Source organism: Oryzias latipes, chromosome 1 (assembly GCF_053564925.1).
Source record: "Oryzias latipes strain Hd-rR chromosome 1, Olatipes_Hd-rR_3.1".
NCBI classification, from domain to species: domain Eukaryota; kingdom Metazoa; phylum Chordata; class Actinopteri; order Beloniformes; family Adrianichthyidae; genus Oryzias; species Oryzias latipes.
This window is the reverse complement of record NC_136237.1, coordinates 35101149-35115865: the sequence shown is the minus strand read 5'-3', so window position 1 is coordinate 35115865 and position 14717 is coordinate 35101149. Positions and strand designations below refer to the sequence as shown.

The 14717-nt window shown below is 43.9% G+C and overlaps 1 protein-coding gene across 1 annotated transcript; it reads right to left on the bottom strand.

Annotated features, from left to right (window-relative positions):
* Positions 1–9532: 9532 nt before the first annotated feature.
* cwc25 (CWC25 spliceosome associated protein) lies at positions 9533–13287 on the bottom strand. The gene is made up of 9 exons (XM_023955163.2): positions 13134–13287; positions 11944–12116; positions 11632–11868; positions 11481–11550; positions 11252–11400; positions 11126–11183; positions 10078–10256; positions 9840–10001; positions 9533–9768 (listed from the first exon to the last, which is right to left on the bottom strand). Exons 1-9 carry the CDS (start codon positions 13149–13151, stop codon positions 9657–9659), a joined length of 1158 nt encoding a protein of 385 aa, XP_023810931.1. The 5' UTR covers positions 13152–13287; the 3' UTR covers positions 9533–9656.
* Between the last annotated feature and the right edge of the window lie 1430 nt (positions 13288–14717).

The window sequence follows — 14717 nt, the reverse complement described above, 5'->3', positions numbered from 1 at the left end:
GATTGGCTCTCGCTAATCCAGGCATAGTTTGGTGGAAGTGTGTTTAAAGTGAAAGTAAAGTTGCAAATCTGTCTGAATGAATAATAATGTACAACATACTTTTTAAATTGATCATTGCACAGAAAAAAACGTCTGAAAATGATGTGGAAAATATCAAAGGAAAAAAAGGCAGTATCAGTAAAATAAAGGAAATAAAGGGGACAATTCTTTTTTAAAATAAATTTTAAAAGAACAAAGGTTTTCTTACCCAAATCAAAATTTGCCAAATTCCCATGTTTTGTAAAAAAATACCAATTTCATTGGCACATCTTTAAACTTGAACATACCCTTTAATGCATTAAAAAAAGGTTTTTTAAAAAAAAAAAAAAAAGGTTTTTAAGGCACGTGATGCTGTAGTATCGCGAGAGCCGACGAGAGGAGTGTGGTGAGTTTACTTGGCGGCGCGTAAGTTGTGAACAAACATTTTTGATTTATTTAATTACACCGCCATATTTAAATAATCCAGAAAGTTTAAAAAATAAAAATCTGAAAAAGTTTGTCAAGCATTTGCCAGCCTGGATGACCTGGAGGACCTGGAGAATTACATCGACGAGTGTTTCAATACCTGCCTCATGAAGAAATCCAACACCGCCACTCCGTCCACCAAACGCAACCGTCCCGAAGACTCCCCGGGGGCTGCCTCCTCCCCAGGCAGCAACATGAGTGATATCCTGGATTCAATTGATAAAAGGCTCTCCAGCCTTGATTGCCGTTTAAATCTGCTGGAGATCCTCCATAAGGAATTCCAAGGTCTGCGAGAGTCTCTGGAGTTCAGCCAACAGCAGGTGCAGGAGCTCGCAGCGGAGAACCAGGCCCTCAGAGAGACCGTGAAGATCTTGGGCCACGACACCGCCCGTCTCTCTGAGGAAAACCGATCCATCAAGGAAACCCTCCTGGATCTTCAGGCGAGGAGCATGAGGGACAATCTAGTGTTCGCAGGGATTCCAGAAGAGGCAGGGGAAGTCCCGGAGAACATTGTTAAGTCCTTTATAGAGGTCCACCTGAAACTCCCCAAGGAAGAAGTCCAGAAGATCTCCTTCCACAGGGTTCACCGGCTCGGAGGAAAAAGGCCGGACAATCAGCGTCCCCGTCCTATTGTTGCTAAATTTGAACATTATAAACAAAAGATGCAGGTAAAAAGCAGAGGGCGCGAGCTGAAAGACACACATTATAGCGTGAATGATCAGTTTCCAGGCGAGATCCTCCGCCGTCGGAAAATCCTCTTCCCGCTGAGGAGGAAGCACCTGTCTGCTGGAGCACGCGCGGTGGTTGCTGTTGATAAACTTTTTGTGAATGGCAAGCTGTTCCGGGACCCAGAGGTAACACCCTGGCTGTGCTGAAGGCTTTCAGAGGCGCACTGACATCTGCGCTGCCCAGAAGAAACCCGCAAACTTATTTAACTAGGAAATAATCGGATCATCAATAATCCACACCTCTCAGGAAAAGTGTTTTTTCTTTCTCTCACATTCATGTTTCTGTTGTTGTTTCGTTGTTTTTGTTTTTTGTTCTTTCTCTTTCCCTCTCTCTTTTCTCTTGTCCCCCCCCCTTCCCATGTCCTCATATGTGAATCAGGTAAAGTCAACGCAACCACGGTGAGTATTTATTTATGCACGGAACGGGCGCGCGCGCATACTAGCGCGCATAAGAGCATGCACACGCGATCCCGCACACACACGTTGATAAACTGCAAAAACCTCACTTAGGCTCACACAGGACGCACATAACATGCAGCTCATAGCCAAGATACGTTCACCCACAACGCATAGCGCTTGTCAGTGTAGCAGGTACGCACAGCGGGCACGCGCACACGGACGGGCACACGCACTATTTAGCCTTGCACTCTCCCGGTTAGAACAGCTATGAACAGTCTTAACATCGTTAGCTGGAATGTGCGTGGACTTGGTTCTGGGCCAAAGAGATTGAAAGTGTTAAATCACCTGAATGATCTTAAAGCAGATATAGCTCTGCTGCAGGAGACCCATTTATCATTATCAGCTGGTCATCTCCTGTGCTGTTCCCAGTATCCAGCTATGTATTCTGCCAGTTTCAACTCCAAACAAAGAGGGGTTGCAGTTTTGATTAATAAAAATGTTACATTTACTCATAAGGATACAGTTACTGACCCAGAAGGCAGATTTGTAATCATTAATATATCCATTCAGAATAAAGACTTTTGCATAGCCAGCATATATGGCCCGAATGCTGACGACTCTTCCTTCTTTCACAGATTCTTCACCTCACTCTCAGTTCACTCTGACTCCACTATCATTATAGGAGGAGACGTCAACCTTGTTTTGGACCCTGAACTTGACAGACTCAGCACAGCAGCAAACCAGCGTACATGGCAGTCTGCAAGTATTCTAAAGCAGTACATGAATGATCTGGGTCTCTGCGACGCTTGGCGCTCATGTCATCCAAGCACTAAGGGGTTCACCTTTTTTTCTCCAGTTCACCATTCACAATCTCGTTTAGATTATTTATTAGTCAGTAACTCCCTTTTGAAAGAAATTAAAAGTTCCAACATTCATCCAATTATTATCAGTGACCATGCACCAGTTTCTGTTACTATTTCAAGGGAAGTACCCAGACCCTCGGGTTCAACCTGGAGGTTTAATACGTCTCTGTTAAAAGACCAGGAATTTATTGAATTCTTTAAAAAAGAGTGGGCAACCTTCTTAGAATTCAACGATACTTCTGAAATATCACCAAGTATTCTTTGGGAAGCAGCAAAAGCAGTCATGAGAGGGAAAATCATCTCTTATTCAACGCATAAAAAACGCAAGGAGAAAGCAGATTTATTAGAATTAGGAAATAAAATAAAAACTCTGGAGACTGCTTATGCTGCTTCTGCACAGGAACACATACTGGGCGACCTAAAAAATTTAAAACTGCAGTTAAATGACATCATCAATAAACAAACACAATTCCAGATACAAAGGCTTCGACTGGAAAGATATGAAAACTCAAATAAATCTGGCAAATTTCTAGCTAATCAGCTTAAAATTAATAAAGAAAAATCAACAATCACCTCGATTATGGACCAAACAGGAAATGTCACCCATGACCCGGTAAAAATTAATAATGCGTTTAAAGACTTTTATCAAAACTTATACACTCCACAGATCAATCCATCAGAACAAAGCATCAACTCATTTCTCAACAATATAAACCTGCCCAAGTTAAACGAAGATCAAATCACAAATTTAGACTCTCCGCTCTCGTTGTCTGAGCTTCATGAAGCTCTGTTACTTATGCCTAATGGTAAAGCACCAGGGCCTGACGGCTTTCCTGCAGAGTTTTATAAGGAATTCTGGGAACAACTGGCACCAACGTTTTATAAAACGGTAAAATTTATCAATGAAAGCCAATCCCTACCACCTAACATGAACTCTGCCAACATTATCCTTCTTCTAAAACCAGACAAAGACCCCACGAGTCCTTCAAGCTATCGCCCCATTTCTTTAATTAATGCAGATGTAAAAATTATCTGCAAAGCACTAGCACAGAGAATAGAAAAAGTCACTCCTCACATAATTGACTTTGATCAAACTGGATTCATCAAAGGCAGACACTCGGATGACAATGTCCGCAGACTCGTTAACATAATAGACTTTGCCACCATCAAAAACCAGGAAATGACTATACTATCACTGGATGCTGAAAAAGCCTTTGATAGAGTAAATTGGAAGTTCCTCATTGCTGCCCTCCATAAGTTTGGGTTTGGAGAATCATTCATCAATTGGATCAAAATATTATATCACAACCCCAATGCATCAGTTAGAACTAATAAACAGACTTCCAACAGGTTTTTTCTTGGAAGAGGAACTAGACAGGGTTGCCCACTCTCCCCCTCGCTTTTTGCAATATTTATCGAGCCTCTAGCTGCAGCAATAAGACAGAATGAGAGTATTAAAGGAATTAAAACCAAACACAGCCATCATAAAATTAGTCTCTATGCAGATGACATATTACTGTTTTTAAGTAATATACATTCTGTAAATGAAACGGCAACAATCATTAATGAATTCTCTTCTATATCAGACTATTCCATTAATTGGAATAAATCTGTTTTATTACCACTGAACAGTAATGCGGAGCAAGGACTCACAATACCAGTTAAATCAGGCAATATAAAATATCTAGGTATTTATTTTTCCCCCAAAATATCAGAACTGGTGCTGCTAAACTACACCCCATTACTGAAAAACATACAGGACGACCTAACACGCTGGACCAACCTGCCTTTGTCCCTTATGGGCAAGGTAGCCACGGTTAAAATGAAAATCTTACCCAAAGTTAATTATCTCTTCTCAATGATTCCCACACAACCGCCATTAAAATGGTTCAAAACATTAGACTCATCCATATCAAGCTTTCTATGGAACAATAAACCTGCAAGAATTAGTCTAAAAACTTTAAAATCTGCAAAAAGCTGTGGAGGATTAGAATTACCTAACTTCCACAATTACTTTCTTGCAAATAGATTACAATACATCTTAAAATGGTTAAAAAATAATCCAGAAACCAACTCATGGTTAGACTTGGAACAGGCGTTATGTGGAAAGATCAACCTGTCAGATCTTCCATTTATTAGTCAAATAGTTAAAAAACAGGATTGTTTCAAAAGTATTAATATAAATGCCACTTTAACAGCCTGGTGGGAATTTCTCAAAATATCAAAATCATCAATTCAACCGTGCAAAATGACACCCATCTGGAACAACCCAGACATCCTCATAAACAAAAAAATTATCCACTTCCCAGCTTGGCAAGCAGGGGGCATAAAACAACTAGAGCACATAATTATTGATAGAAGATTCATAACTCCCCAGGAACTTCAAGACAAACATGGAATATATAACTTCTTGGAATATCAGCAACTTAAATCAATTATTACTAAAAAGTTTAAATACAGAGACAACGATTTAAAGCTACCAGATGTAGTTATCACTCTGATCAATTTCTCAATGAATAAAACTCTCTCCAAAATATACAAACTTTTATGTAATTTAGATAACAATATTTCACTTCCGACAACAAAATGGGATGCGGATTTGAGCATCAGCACAGATGAAAGTTTTTGGTCAGAACTTTGTCTAAACACCTTTAAAATGACAAAAAATCCAAATCTGCAGCTAATCCATTTCAAAACTCTTCACAGAATTTACTACACTGGACAGAGGATGTTCAAGATGGGTCTCAGTAACTCAGACATTTGTCAGCACTGTGACAGTAATCTACCCGACAATTACATGCATGCACTATGGTTCTGCACGCCTGTCCAGGCTCTCTGGCAGCAGGTATGTGCCGATCTATCAGTCTGGCTTAAGGTTTCAATCACAGCTTCACCGTCACTTTGTGTGCTTGGTGACATGAGTGCCATCGATGTAGAAGGAGGATTAGGCTCTATCATTTTCATAACTCTTTGCATTGCTAAAAAAACTATTTTAATAAATTGGAAAAGCAAAAAAAATATAAATATAAGTCAACACAGAAATCTGCTGCTTGATCATATCAGCTTGGAAAAAATGTCAGCCCAAAGTTCAAGTAACTTTGAAAGAATTCGGTCTCTCTGGTCTCCCATAGCTAACTCCGTGACTTAGGGGGTGGGGGGGGCATGGTCGTCGCTGCTCCTTGCCCTTCTGCCGTGGGCCGGGGTGGGGGTCGGGGCCTCCGGTGCCTGGCCGGGGGTGGTGGGGGCTCCGTTGGTCGGGGGGTCGGGTCCGGCGCCTGGGTGGGGCGGCCTGGGGCGCTGCGTGGTCCTCTGGGCTTGGGTGTGGGGGTGCGTGGTGGGGGGGGTGGGGTGGTGGTCTGGCTTGGCTTGGGGGGGTGGTCCCTTTGCCTGTGCTGGGGGGGGTTGGCGGGGGGCGCTGCTCGGGGGGGGGGGCCAGCGGCGCTGGATGGGCTTCCCGTCTACACCTGGGGCTGGGATCGGCCCTTCCCTGGCTCTGGGGCGGGACGGGACAACCCTCTTGGGGCCCCCGGTCGCTCTGGGTGTCATCCGCTTCGGCTGCGGGGTCTGGGGGTGGGGTGGGGTGGGGGTCTTGTCGGCCCTGTCCTGTGGGGGGGCATTCTGGGGGAGGGGGGGGGCCACTATTGGTACGGGGCAGGGGGGGTTGACGGGTCGGGGTCTCCGCTGAGGCCATCGGCGGTTTCCCCGGCCGGTTGGCTGCCTCGGTCCCGTCGAGGCCTGACCAGAGCTCTTCTAGGGCCGGCGTTTGGGGGTGGGGGCCGGGGCTTGCTCCGGGGGGGGCCGGCGCTTTCTGGCTCCCCTCTCTCTGTGTGGGGGTGGTGGTGCTGGGCCTGGGGTGTCTGCGCCTCCGGGGGTGGGGCCCCGGGGCTGGGTGGGCCTGGCCCCCTTGCTGGGGGGGGGGGGGGGCGGGGGACGGCTGTTTGACCACCGGGGGACAGTCTATCATCTGTCCCCAACTTACCCCCTTCCTCATATAACCTCATAATAGGGTGAGGGGGTGGGGGGCTTAGCCTGCGATGAGCCTTGGGGGGGGGGGTTTACTAGGCAGTGACCCCCCTCCTGTGGTTGCCGTATGGAGTGGGCCCCCCCTCTTTCGGTTTTATTTGCACCTTAGACATGTAGGGCCCTTGGTAGGGGGGGTGCTTGGACATCACTGCCAGCAAGCAGCGGATGTCCTCCTAGCACCCTACCCGCCAATTTTAACCGCACCTTAGACATTTAGGGCCCCTTGGTGGGGAGGGTGAGGGGACGTCACTGTGAGTAATCAGGAGACGTCCCCTTAGTGCCCTACCCGCCAATTTTAACCGCACCCCCCTTAGTACACACACCCCTCCCCCCTCAATATATACATCCCAACATAAACACACACACATGCACACACACACTCTCTCAAACACACATACACGCACACACATTTTGCAAGGAAGGTGGGACCTGGGACCATCTGTCCCCTGCCTCTTCCCTGGTGGGGGGTACGGGCCCCTTTGCAACGGCGGCTGTGTCCCCGGGGTGCTGGCTTCCTGGGCCCGGCGGTGCTCTCTCCGCGCGGTGGGGGGGTTCACATTACATCTGAGCCGGGGGTGTTCGTGTCCCTGGGGGGTGGGTTCTGGTCCTTGCTCCTGAGTGCTGGGCCCCGCCAAATTTCCAACTGTGGCCGAGCCTGGTCGGGCCATATTTACAACACCCCTTGTGGGCCCTCTTTTTTCCCCGGGGTTCCCCCCTCCTGGGCGGGGGCGGCGGGCCCCTGCCTCGCTCCTCCCTGGACCAACCGTTGGCCGGGCGGATGGCTGCCTGGAGTGCGGAGTGGGTCTCCCTTGGGGGGTCCTGGCCCGTACCTGGGGTTGGGGCGGGGGGATGCCCGGAACTCCTGGGTGGTGGTGGGGTGCTCGTCTGGGGCTGTGGGCGTCCTTCTCCGGTGGGGCCCTGCGTTGGGTTCTCCCGGCGCGGCGGGGGGGCTGCTCTCCTGGTTGGGCTGGGGCGGCGCCCTCTTTCCCTCCGTGCCTCCCTGCTCTCTGGCTCTGGGGGCCTTGCGGCGGCCCTGCTGGCCCTGGCCTGGGTGGCGGGCTTGGTCGCCCGGGCGGCGGTTGTTCCCTGCCGGTTCCCGTGTGGTGTTGGGGGGAATCCGGCTGCCGCTGCTGGTGCGGTGGGGGTCTTGGGGTGGGGATGGCTGGGCACTCTCCCTCCTTCTTTTCACGTTCCACCATCCATTTTAGAAGAACATAAACACTCACCTGAGCACAGGTGTCAGCTCAACAGACTGAATGACGGAAATATTTCACACTAGTTGGTTTTAAGGCATAAGTATGCGTGTGAACACTATCTGTTTTGTGTACATGTCGACAGGTGGACATTTTTGCAACTAACAAGTGTGTTTATAACATTTGAGTGTGTGTGTGGACAGGCTCCGCCCTTTTTTTTTTGGTTTTTTTTTACATTTGAACCTTACCATAATGATTAACAACCAGTAAACTTGTTGCTTTATGCTGCTTCATGGTCTTATCCCCTTTCCCCTCCTATTATCACCCCCTACCCCCCCTCTCTCTAACGTCCCTCTTTCTTCTTCCCCTCTTTCCTTTTCCGTCCGGTCCAACACCAAAGATTTTCAGACATGTTTGAAATTAATAAAGTTTGGCCTCAATTACAAAAGGGGTTTATTCAGACATACCTTTGGTTTGTCTGAAGATTAATAACCCCTCTTGTTAAAGTAAAATATGTCCAACCCAAGAGGCCCTCAGCTCTCATCTGTCTGCCTAGCTGTTGGACAGGACAAGTTAAAAAAAAAAAAAAAAAAGGTTTTTAACATTTGACCTGTTACATAAAAGCACAGCTGTTTAACATTGAAATAACTGCTGGTGGGAATATTTTCAGAAGGGAGAAAAATTTCCTCATAAATACATTTATTATCTTGCAGTATTTTTCTTTACAATGCAGCAAATTATGATTCCTCAAAGATCATCTTTTTCAATGTTTTTCACATATATTTAAAAAAAGGCATTGATGACATCAACATGAATCATTTTTAAAATACGACAAAAGGATTCCAGTGTTTATATTCAGCAACAACAAAAACCAAAAAAGCTCACAAAAAAGACGTTAGTCAAAACTTTCTATAAATCATAAAATGTTTTAGCTTTTTAATTTTGGGATTATCCAGTTACTATTTATTCCATTTAGAACTTTTATTTGGTATCACTAATATTTCCTTTTAATTTTTGTTTTACAGAAGAATGACATTTATGAATAATCTTTATCCAAACTCCTACCCAAGTAATTATTTTAACTGTTACTTTTTACCATCTTTTAATAAATAGATCAACATTTATTTTTTACTCCAAAGTAGAAAGAATTTTCTCTTAAACTTTTAAGATGGAGCAGTTTTTCTTAATGAAAAAAAGGGAAATATATGTATTTAAACATGATTTTGAATTGGACCATTTTAATCAAACATTTTTTTCATGCAACACCAACAGCTTTTATAAAAAATAAAACAAAAATCAGCTTACTGTTCTGCTAATGAATCTTTTTGCTCTCAAACTATCCGATGTGATTTAAAAAAAAAAAAATCTCTTTTGTGAAATATTCATAAACTTATTTTGCTTTACATTTTGATTGTCTGTCGTCTTTCTATTGTGTACAGAAACTACAATTCAGACAGATTATGACTTCCAAGTATAAATCTGTATTTAACTCAACATATTTAACATTTCTCCACCTCAGTTTTGAAGTTTGTGCATCATTTTTTCTAAATGCATTTTAGTTAAACTGCAGAAGAATCGTCACTATAAGTTAGTCTGAGTGCAGAAAAATCTAACTTTCGACCCCAAAGTTGTTTTCTTTTAAGGGCAATCTGCTTAAAAGTCGGACGTAGTTCCTGAGCGGTTCAGCCTCAAGGGTGGAGTGTGAAATTAAACAAAAAAATGCGTTTGGCACTTCCGGTTTCCTTAAACCAAGTCCCACATCAATCCAAACACTCCTGAGATCAGAAACTTTTGGCACAAAATCACAAATTCAGAGCAGCAGTTTTTAAAACACCTTTTACTTTGAAAGGACTTTTATAACAAAAGGAATACACTTTAACTGTACACAGGGATAACAAGGACTCAAAGAAGATGCATTTTACAGACAGCTTTTCAAAATAAAAGCCTCATCTCTTCATGAAGTTGTCCAGAGCGGCGGGTGTCCTCTGGATGGAGTGAATGTTCCGCTTCACTCGGTCCTCCAGAGACGAGCTGGCGGCGCTCTCCAGCTTCATGTTACTTCAAGAAAAGAAGAACGGAGTGTGAGGCGATGGAGGAAGAAAACAAAAGAACCAAGAGTGTGAACTCACTGGATGAAGCCGGCGTGGCGCTCGTGCTTCTGCTCGCGTTGCTTCTCCTGCTCCTCCTGCTTCTTGTACCTCCTCACGTTGTTCTCGCGGTCCTCCTCACGTTGCTTGGCCTCCTCCATCATGGCAAGCCTCTTCTTCTCCAGCTCCTCCGCAGACAGTTTCCTGCAGAATCAGCGGTTTGGTCAGGAATGTTGGAGCTGTGGCGGCGGCTGCACTCCGACCTTGCGGCGGCTCTCACTTTGACACGGGGACGCCGTGGCGGCGGAAGCGCTCTCTCTGCGGGCTCGCCACCTTCCTGTCACTCCTGTGCGACGACGGCCCGAGCGAGAGGCCGTCCCTCCTCTGAGGAGATCTGGATCGGCTTCGATTGCGGCGCTCCGAGTGAACTGACGTCTGTTGAGGTCTGCCGCCAGGGAGCTGAGAGGAAACATCGAGGAGGAGAACATGAGAGTTTGAAACCGCTTTCATTTCCAAACTGCTCGCAGTGGGAAAGACAGGCAGCAGGGGGCGCCGACACCACAAAATATTTTTTCCCTTGAAGCTTCAAAACTGGAGTGTAAAGACAACCAGATGATTTTCCAGATTATTTTCTTCCTCATAATCATTCTGTCAGGATTAGTTAAATCTTTTCTTGCATGAAAACAAATAGTTTAACTTTAAAACAATCACGACTCAACAGAAATTGTTTTTTAAAATACATTTTTTGCTTTTTTGTTGTACTAACGACATCATCTTCATGAATATATTTTGTTTTCTTTACATCTTTGCTCCTCATCGGCTGAAATATTTTCATAGAGCGTTGAATAGAAAAGAGGCTTCGGTTTTTATCCAAACAGCATCAGTCAGAGGTTTGACTGCTTCTCTTAAGCGTCTTTCTGAGGAGAACTTAATATTCCAGAAGCACAAAATTGCAAAATCTTTTCTCAATGAATGCAGAAAATCTGTTTGCAGAGGCTAAACGTTATTTCCATGTATGGACATCACATTCCGACTGCTAAATACTTATGGTAGTATTCATTTTTTTTAACCTTGGATACATGAAGTAAAATCAATTTATTCAAATGATTTTAGAACTTGACAAATTGACTTTTAAAGCCAGATTGAGACGGTGATGTTGGTAAAAGGATGTTGAGTTTGGAGCCGACAGGAATGAGGAAGACCAAAGAGGAGGTTAGTGGATGTGGAGGAGGAGGTGGTTGGTGTGAGTGAGGAAGGGTAGGATGATGAAGGGAGCAGAAGCAGTCATGTGGTGGCAGCGAGTCCTGGGCTCAAACAGCAGCTCTGACCTGCAGGCCGTATCCGGGCAGATGGGGAGCTCGGCTTCCGGGTTTGGACTCCTTTGACCTGAAAACAGGAGATGGTGACTTTCATGGTTTTACAGTCGCACGTCGTCACTCGTCTCTCTTTTGTACTTGATTCTGTTGCCCTCATCTTCCGAGCTGGAGCTTGAACTCCTCCTCCTGTGCTTCTTTTCTTTCCTTCTCTCCCGGTCTCCTTTCTTCTCTTTCTTCTCCTTCTTCCTCTTCTTCTTCTTCTTCTCCTCCTCAAGGTTTAGTCGCAGCTATAAAAAAAAAATCATCAACAGGCTGTGAGTCTGTCACCTTCATCTCCATCGAGCAGGAGAACAGAGGAAGTCCTCACCATTTCTTTGATTTTCTTCATCTTCACAGGATTGGTCAGAACTTCCCTCTTCTTGTCCTGCTCACGTTTTCTTCAGAGGGAGCGAGAGAAAAAAGTTATTCTGAGTTTTTTTTTTTTTAACCAGACTCTCAGAACAAGCTGCTTCACTCACCGGATCTCAAACAGAGGATCCTCCCTGATCTTGGCAGCCAGGTCCAGGTTGGAGGCGGGGGTGTTGGAGCTGAAGATGGATCCGGGCAGGAGCCCCGTCTCCGCTGATGGTCCGCTCTCGGGCTCTGCGTACTGATCTGTGATCTGCTTATCGATGGGGCGCCCCATCAGGTACTCGTCTCTGGAGATTTGTCCGGCTGGACCCTGGTACATCCAGTCCAGTCTGTCGTCCTTTTTCCTAACAGAGCATCAGGAGGTTCAGACTTGGTAGAAAGCTCCCAAAAGCCTCTACCAAAAACGTGCCAACACTCACTTAATAGCGCCCGCTTCCTCTGCGAATCTGGTTATCTCCTCTCGAGCTCGCTCCTCTTTCAGCTCCTTCTGCAGCTCCTCAATTTTCTTTCGTTCTGCTTCATATTTCTGCTCGGCTTTCCAGACCCGCTCGATGTTTTTCATAGTCTGGGGGTGCCAGCTCTTCTTCAGGTTCTGGAGGAAGGAGTTCAAACTTACTTTTAGTAACAGCTTTTTCATCTTCATATAAGGTCTTCATTTTTTCCAATTTATATCATTACATATGGGGCAAAAATACAACTTTTTTTTTAACCCTATCTGACATTTCTAAAGTGTTTTTTTTTTTTTTAGATTAATTACAGATTTTAGCATGAAGCTATGACACTCCTGTTAGTCATTTAGTAATGTTAGTAATCCCCTGTATTTTACCCAAATACAAGACTTCAGGAGCAAGTTCAACCCATTTGTTACAAATATAAACACACTATGAAATCATTATACATCATTAATTTTTCCAACTTTTATTTTAAGTTGCAAAAATTCTTTTACATTTTCACATTTATAAATCTTTAACTGTCAATTCACTTAATGAAGATTTAACAAACTAATTTAATCAACAGCTGTGCAATCTGTGAGTTTTGCATTTTATTTTGAAAAAGGGAAGTTGTCGATAAATACGAATAAATTTTTATTTAATACATGAATAAACAAATCACTATTTAAAATGCATTTTTTTATTAAAATTTTATTTTGTGTTTAAATATGTTCACTGCAGATAATTTTCAGTTGTAATAGAAACTAAAAGTCTCATCACTGTTTGACTTATAAGGTCTTTTTTTTAACGGTGTAAACGGTAGATTTGACATCGACGTGAGTTTAAACTGAAAGGCTGAATGAATATTTGACATCATTCATCTGAAAACGAACATGATTGTCTCTAAACCTCCACAACAACACAATGATCCGTGCTCGTTCCTTTAAAAACATTAGCCTATCAGATTTAGAAAGAAAATGACCAACGTAAAATGTAGGCCGGCGGAATTTAAGAATAAATCTAAAATTATTTAATATATAAATATGAAATACAAAACTGTTGTAGATCGTAAATATCGACGTAAAAACTTAAATGCGTTTTTTCTGAACAGATCATCTGCTTTAGCTTCCTTTTCATCAACGCAGGCGCTAATATTCGACAGTTTAGATCAAACTTACCAGATCTCCTCCCCCCATCTTGAAAACTCAGTGTTTTCTCTATAAAAAGCGAAATCTAAAGGTTTACTTTGACGTTAAAAAATGTAGAAAACGACAAGCCGTCGAAGAAAATGGACACGGTGTGATATGTTTAGTGCATTTCCGGTTTTGAATGGCTCAACTTCCGGTTACATCGATGATAGCTTCACGGACCCTTTAAAAGCTCCGACTTTACACCTTTGAATGCACGCGAATAAAACACGAAAAACACACGACGCTGATTTTTATAACTTTAGAACAAAATAATGTGAACCTCGCTGCTGCAGCCCCGTTTTCCCCTTTCATTAGCACTCTTTTAATCCCTATAGAGTTTAGAGTAGCTTTAATTCAAACTAAATTCGAAACACCCGAAGTTAATAAATCTCTGAAAACGGCGGAATCTGAAATACAGGTTTGTAGTTTTTGTAAATGTTTGTTTCAGTCAGGGAAGCGTGCTTGAATTTTTTAGGTCCTAAAGTAAAATCATTATTTTTAACTCTTCTTAGTAACCCATGATGTTTACATCTGCTATGGCCACTTGGAGTCACATGTTTGTAGGTTTACAATAAAAATAGAATAGAATTTTTGTTACAGACTCAAAGTCCAGATGTATAATAAACAAACACATGTTCTATCTTTCTATGAAGTTTGCAGTAGATTCTGTAATTTATAACAGTGTCCTTGTCAGTCCATCACTCAGGCTGAAGGCACAGAGGTGGTTAAAGTCTGTGGCAAAGCTCCAGGAGGCCCTGCAGACATCAGCAGCCACAACCGGAAGTCCCCCATAAACGAAGGAGTTTTAGGGTACCCATATCCCTAAAAAAAAGAGAAGTTTATTTTAACTGGTGACCCTAGCAGTTACAGTTTTACCATTTATAACTTTAATAAAAGTCTCATTTTCTTTTCTGTTTTATTTCTTTAATGCTGACCTGTTTTGGGGTAGGGTTTTGTACAATTTTCGCTTCCGCCCATCTCGTCTGCAGCCAGGTCAAACCACTAGGGCTGGTCCACCGAGGACCTAACATTTCTGGATGTTGTGGACCCGTACCAGGTCTTGTAATGCCTATGAACATCTGGTACAAGAAACTGGAGAGGGATGGGAGTTTACCCTTTCACTTCACATGTGTTTGGCGTATTTTGGGTTCATCCCTCGCTGGGTTCCAAGAGAGGAGTATGGGGGGTGGGGTCCCCTTAAGGGTCAGTCCAGTCTCTGTTTAACCTGAATAGTAGCCTAGTTTATATTGCTGGCAGTAAGTCAGGCGTGTTTCAAATGCAAGGATGACCTTTGATATCAGTTCTACTTTGGGGATTCTTAAATTTCATCTCAACCAGAACATTTGGAGGAGACTAGTCAAGTGTTGAAGTGGCAGAAGTGAAAACTAGCTTCTCCAAGTTGGCGGGGCCATGATTCTCCACTGGAAAAGGATGGTTTTCCCTCTCTGTGTTCGTGGAGACAATGATCTCCTGCACTGAGCAAAAGAGTTTCTGCTGGATCAGTTGTGGTATAGAAGGAGCTGAGCCAAAAGGCTCAGGTTACAGTAAAACAAACAACTTGGTTCCAGTTTG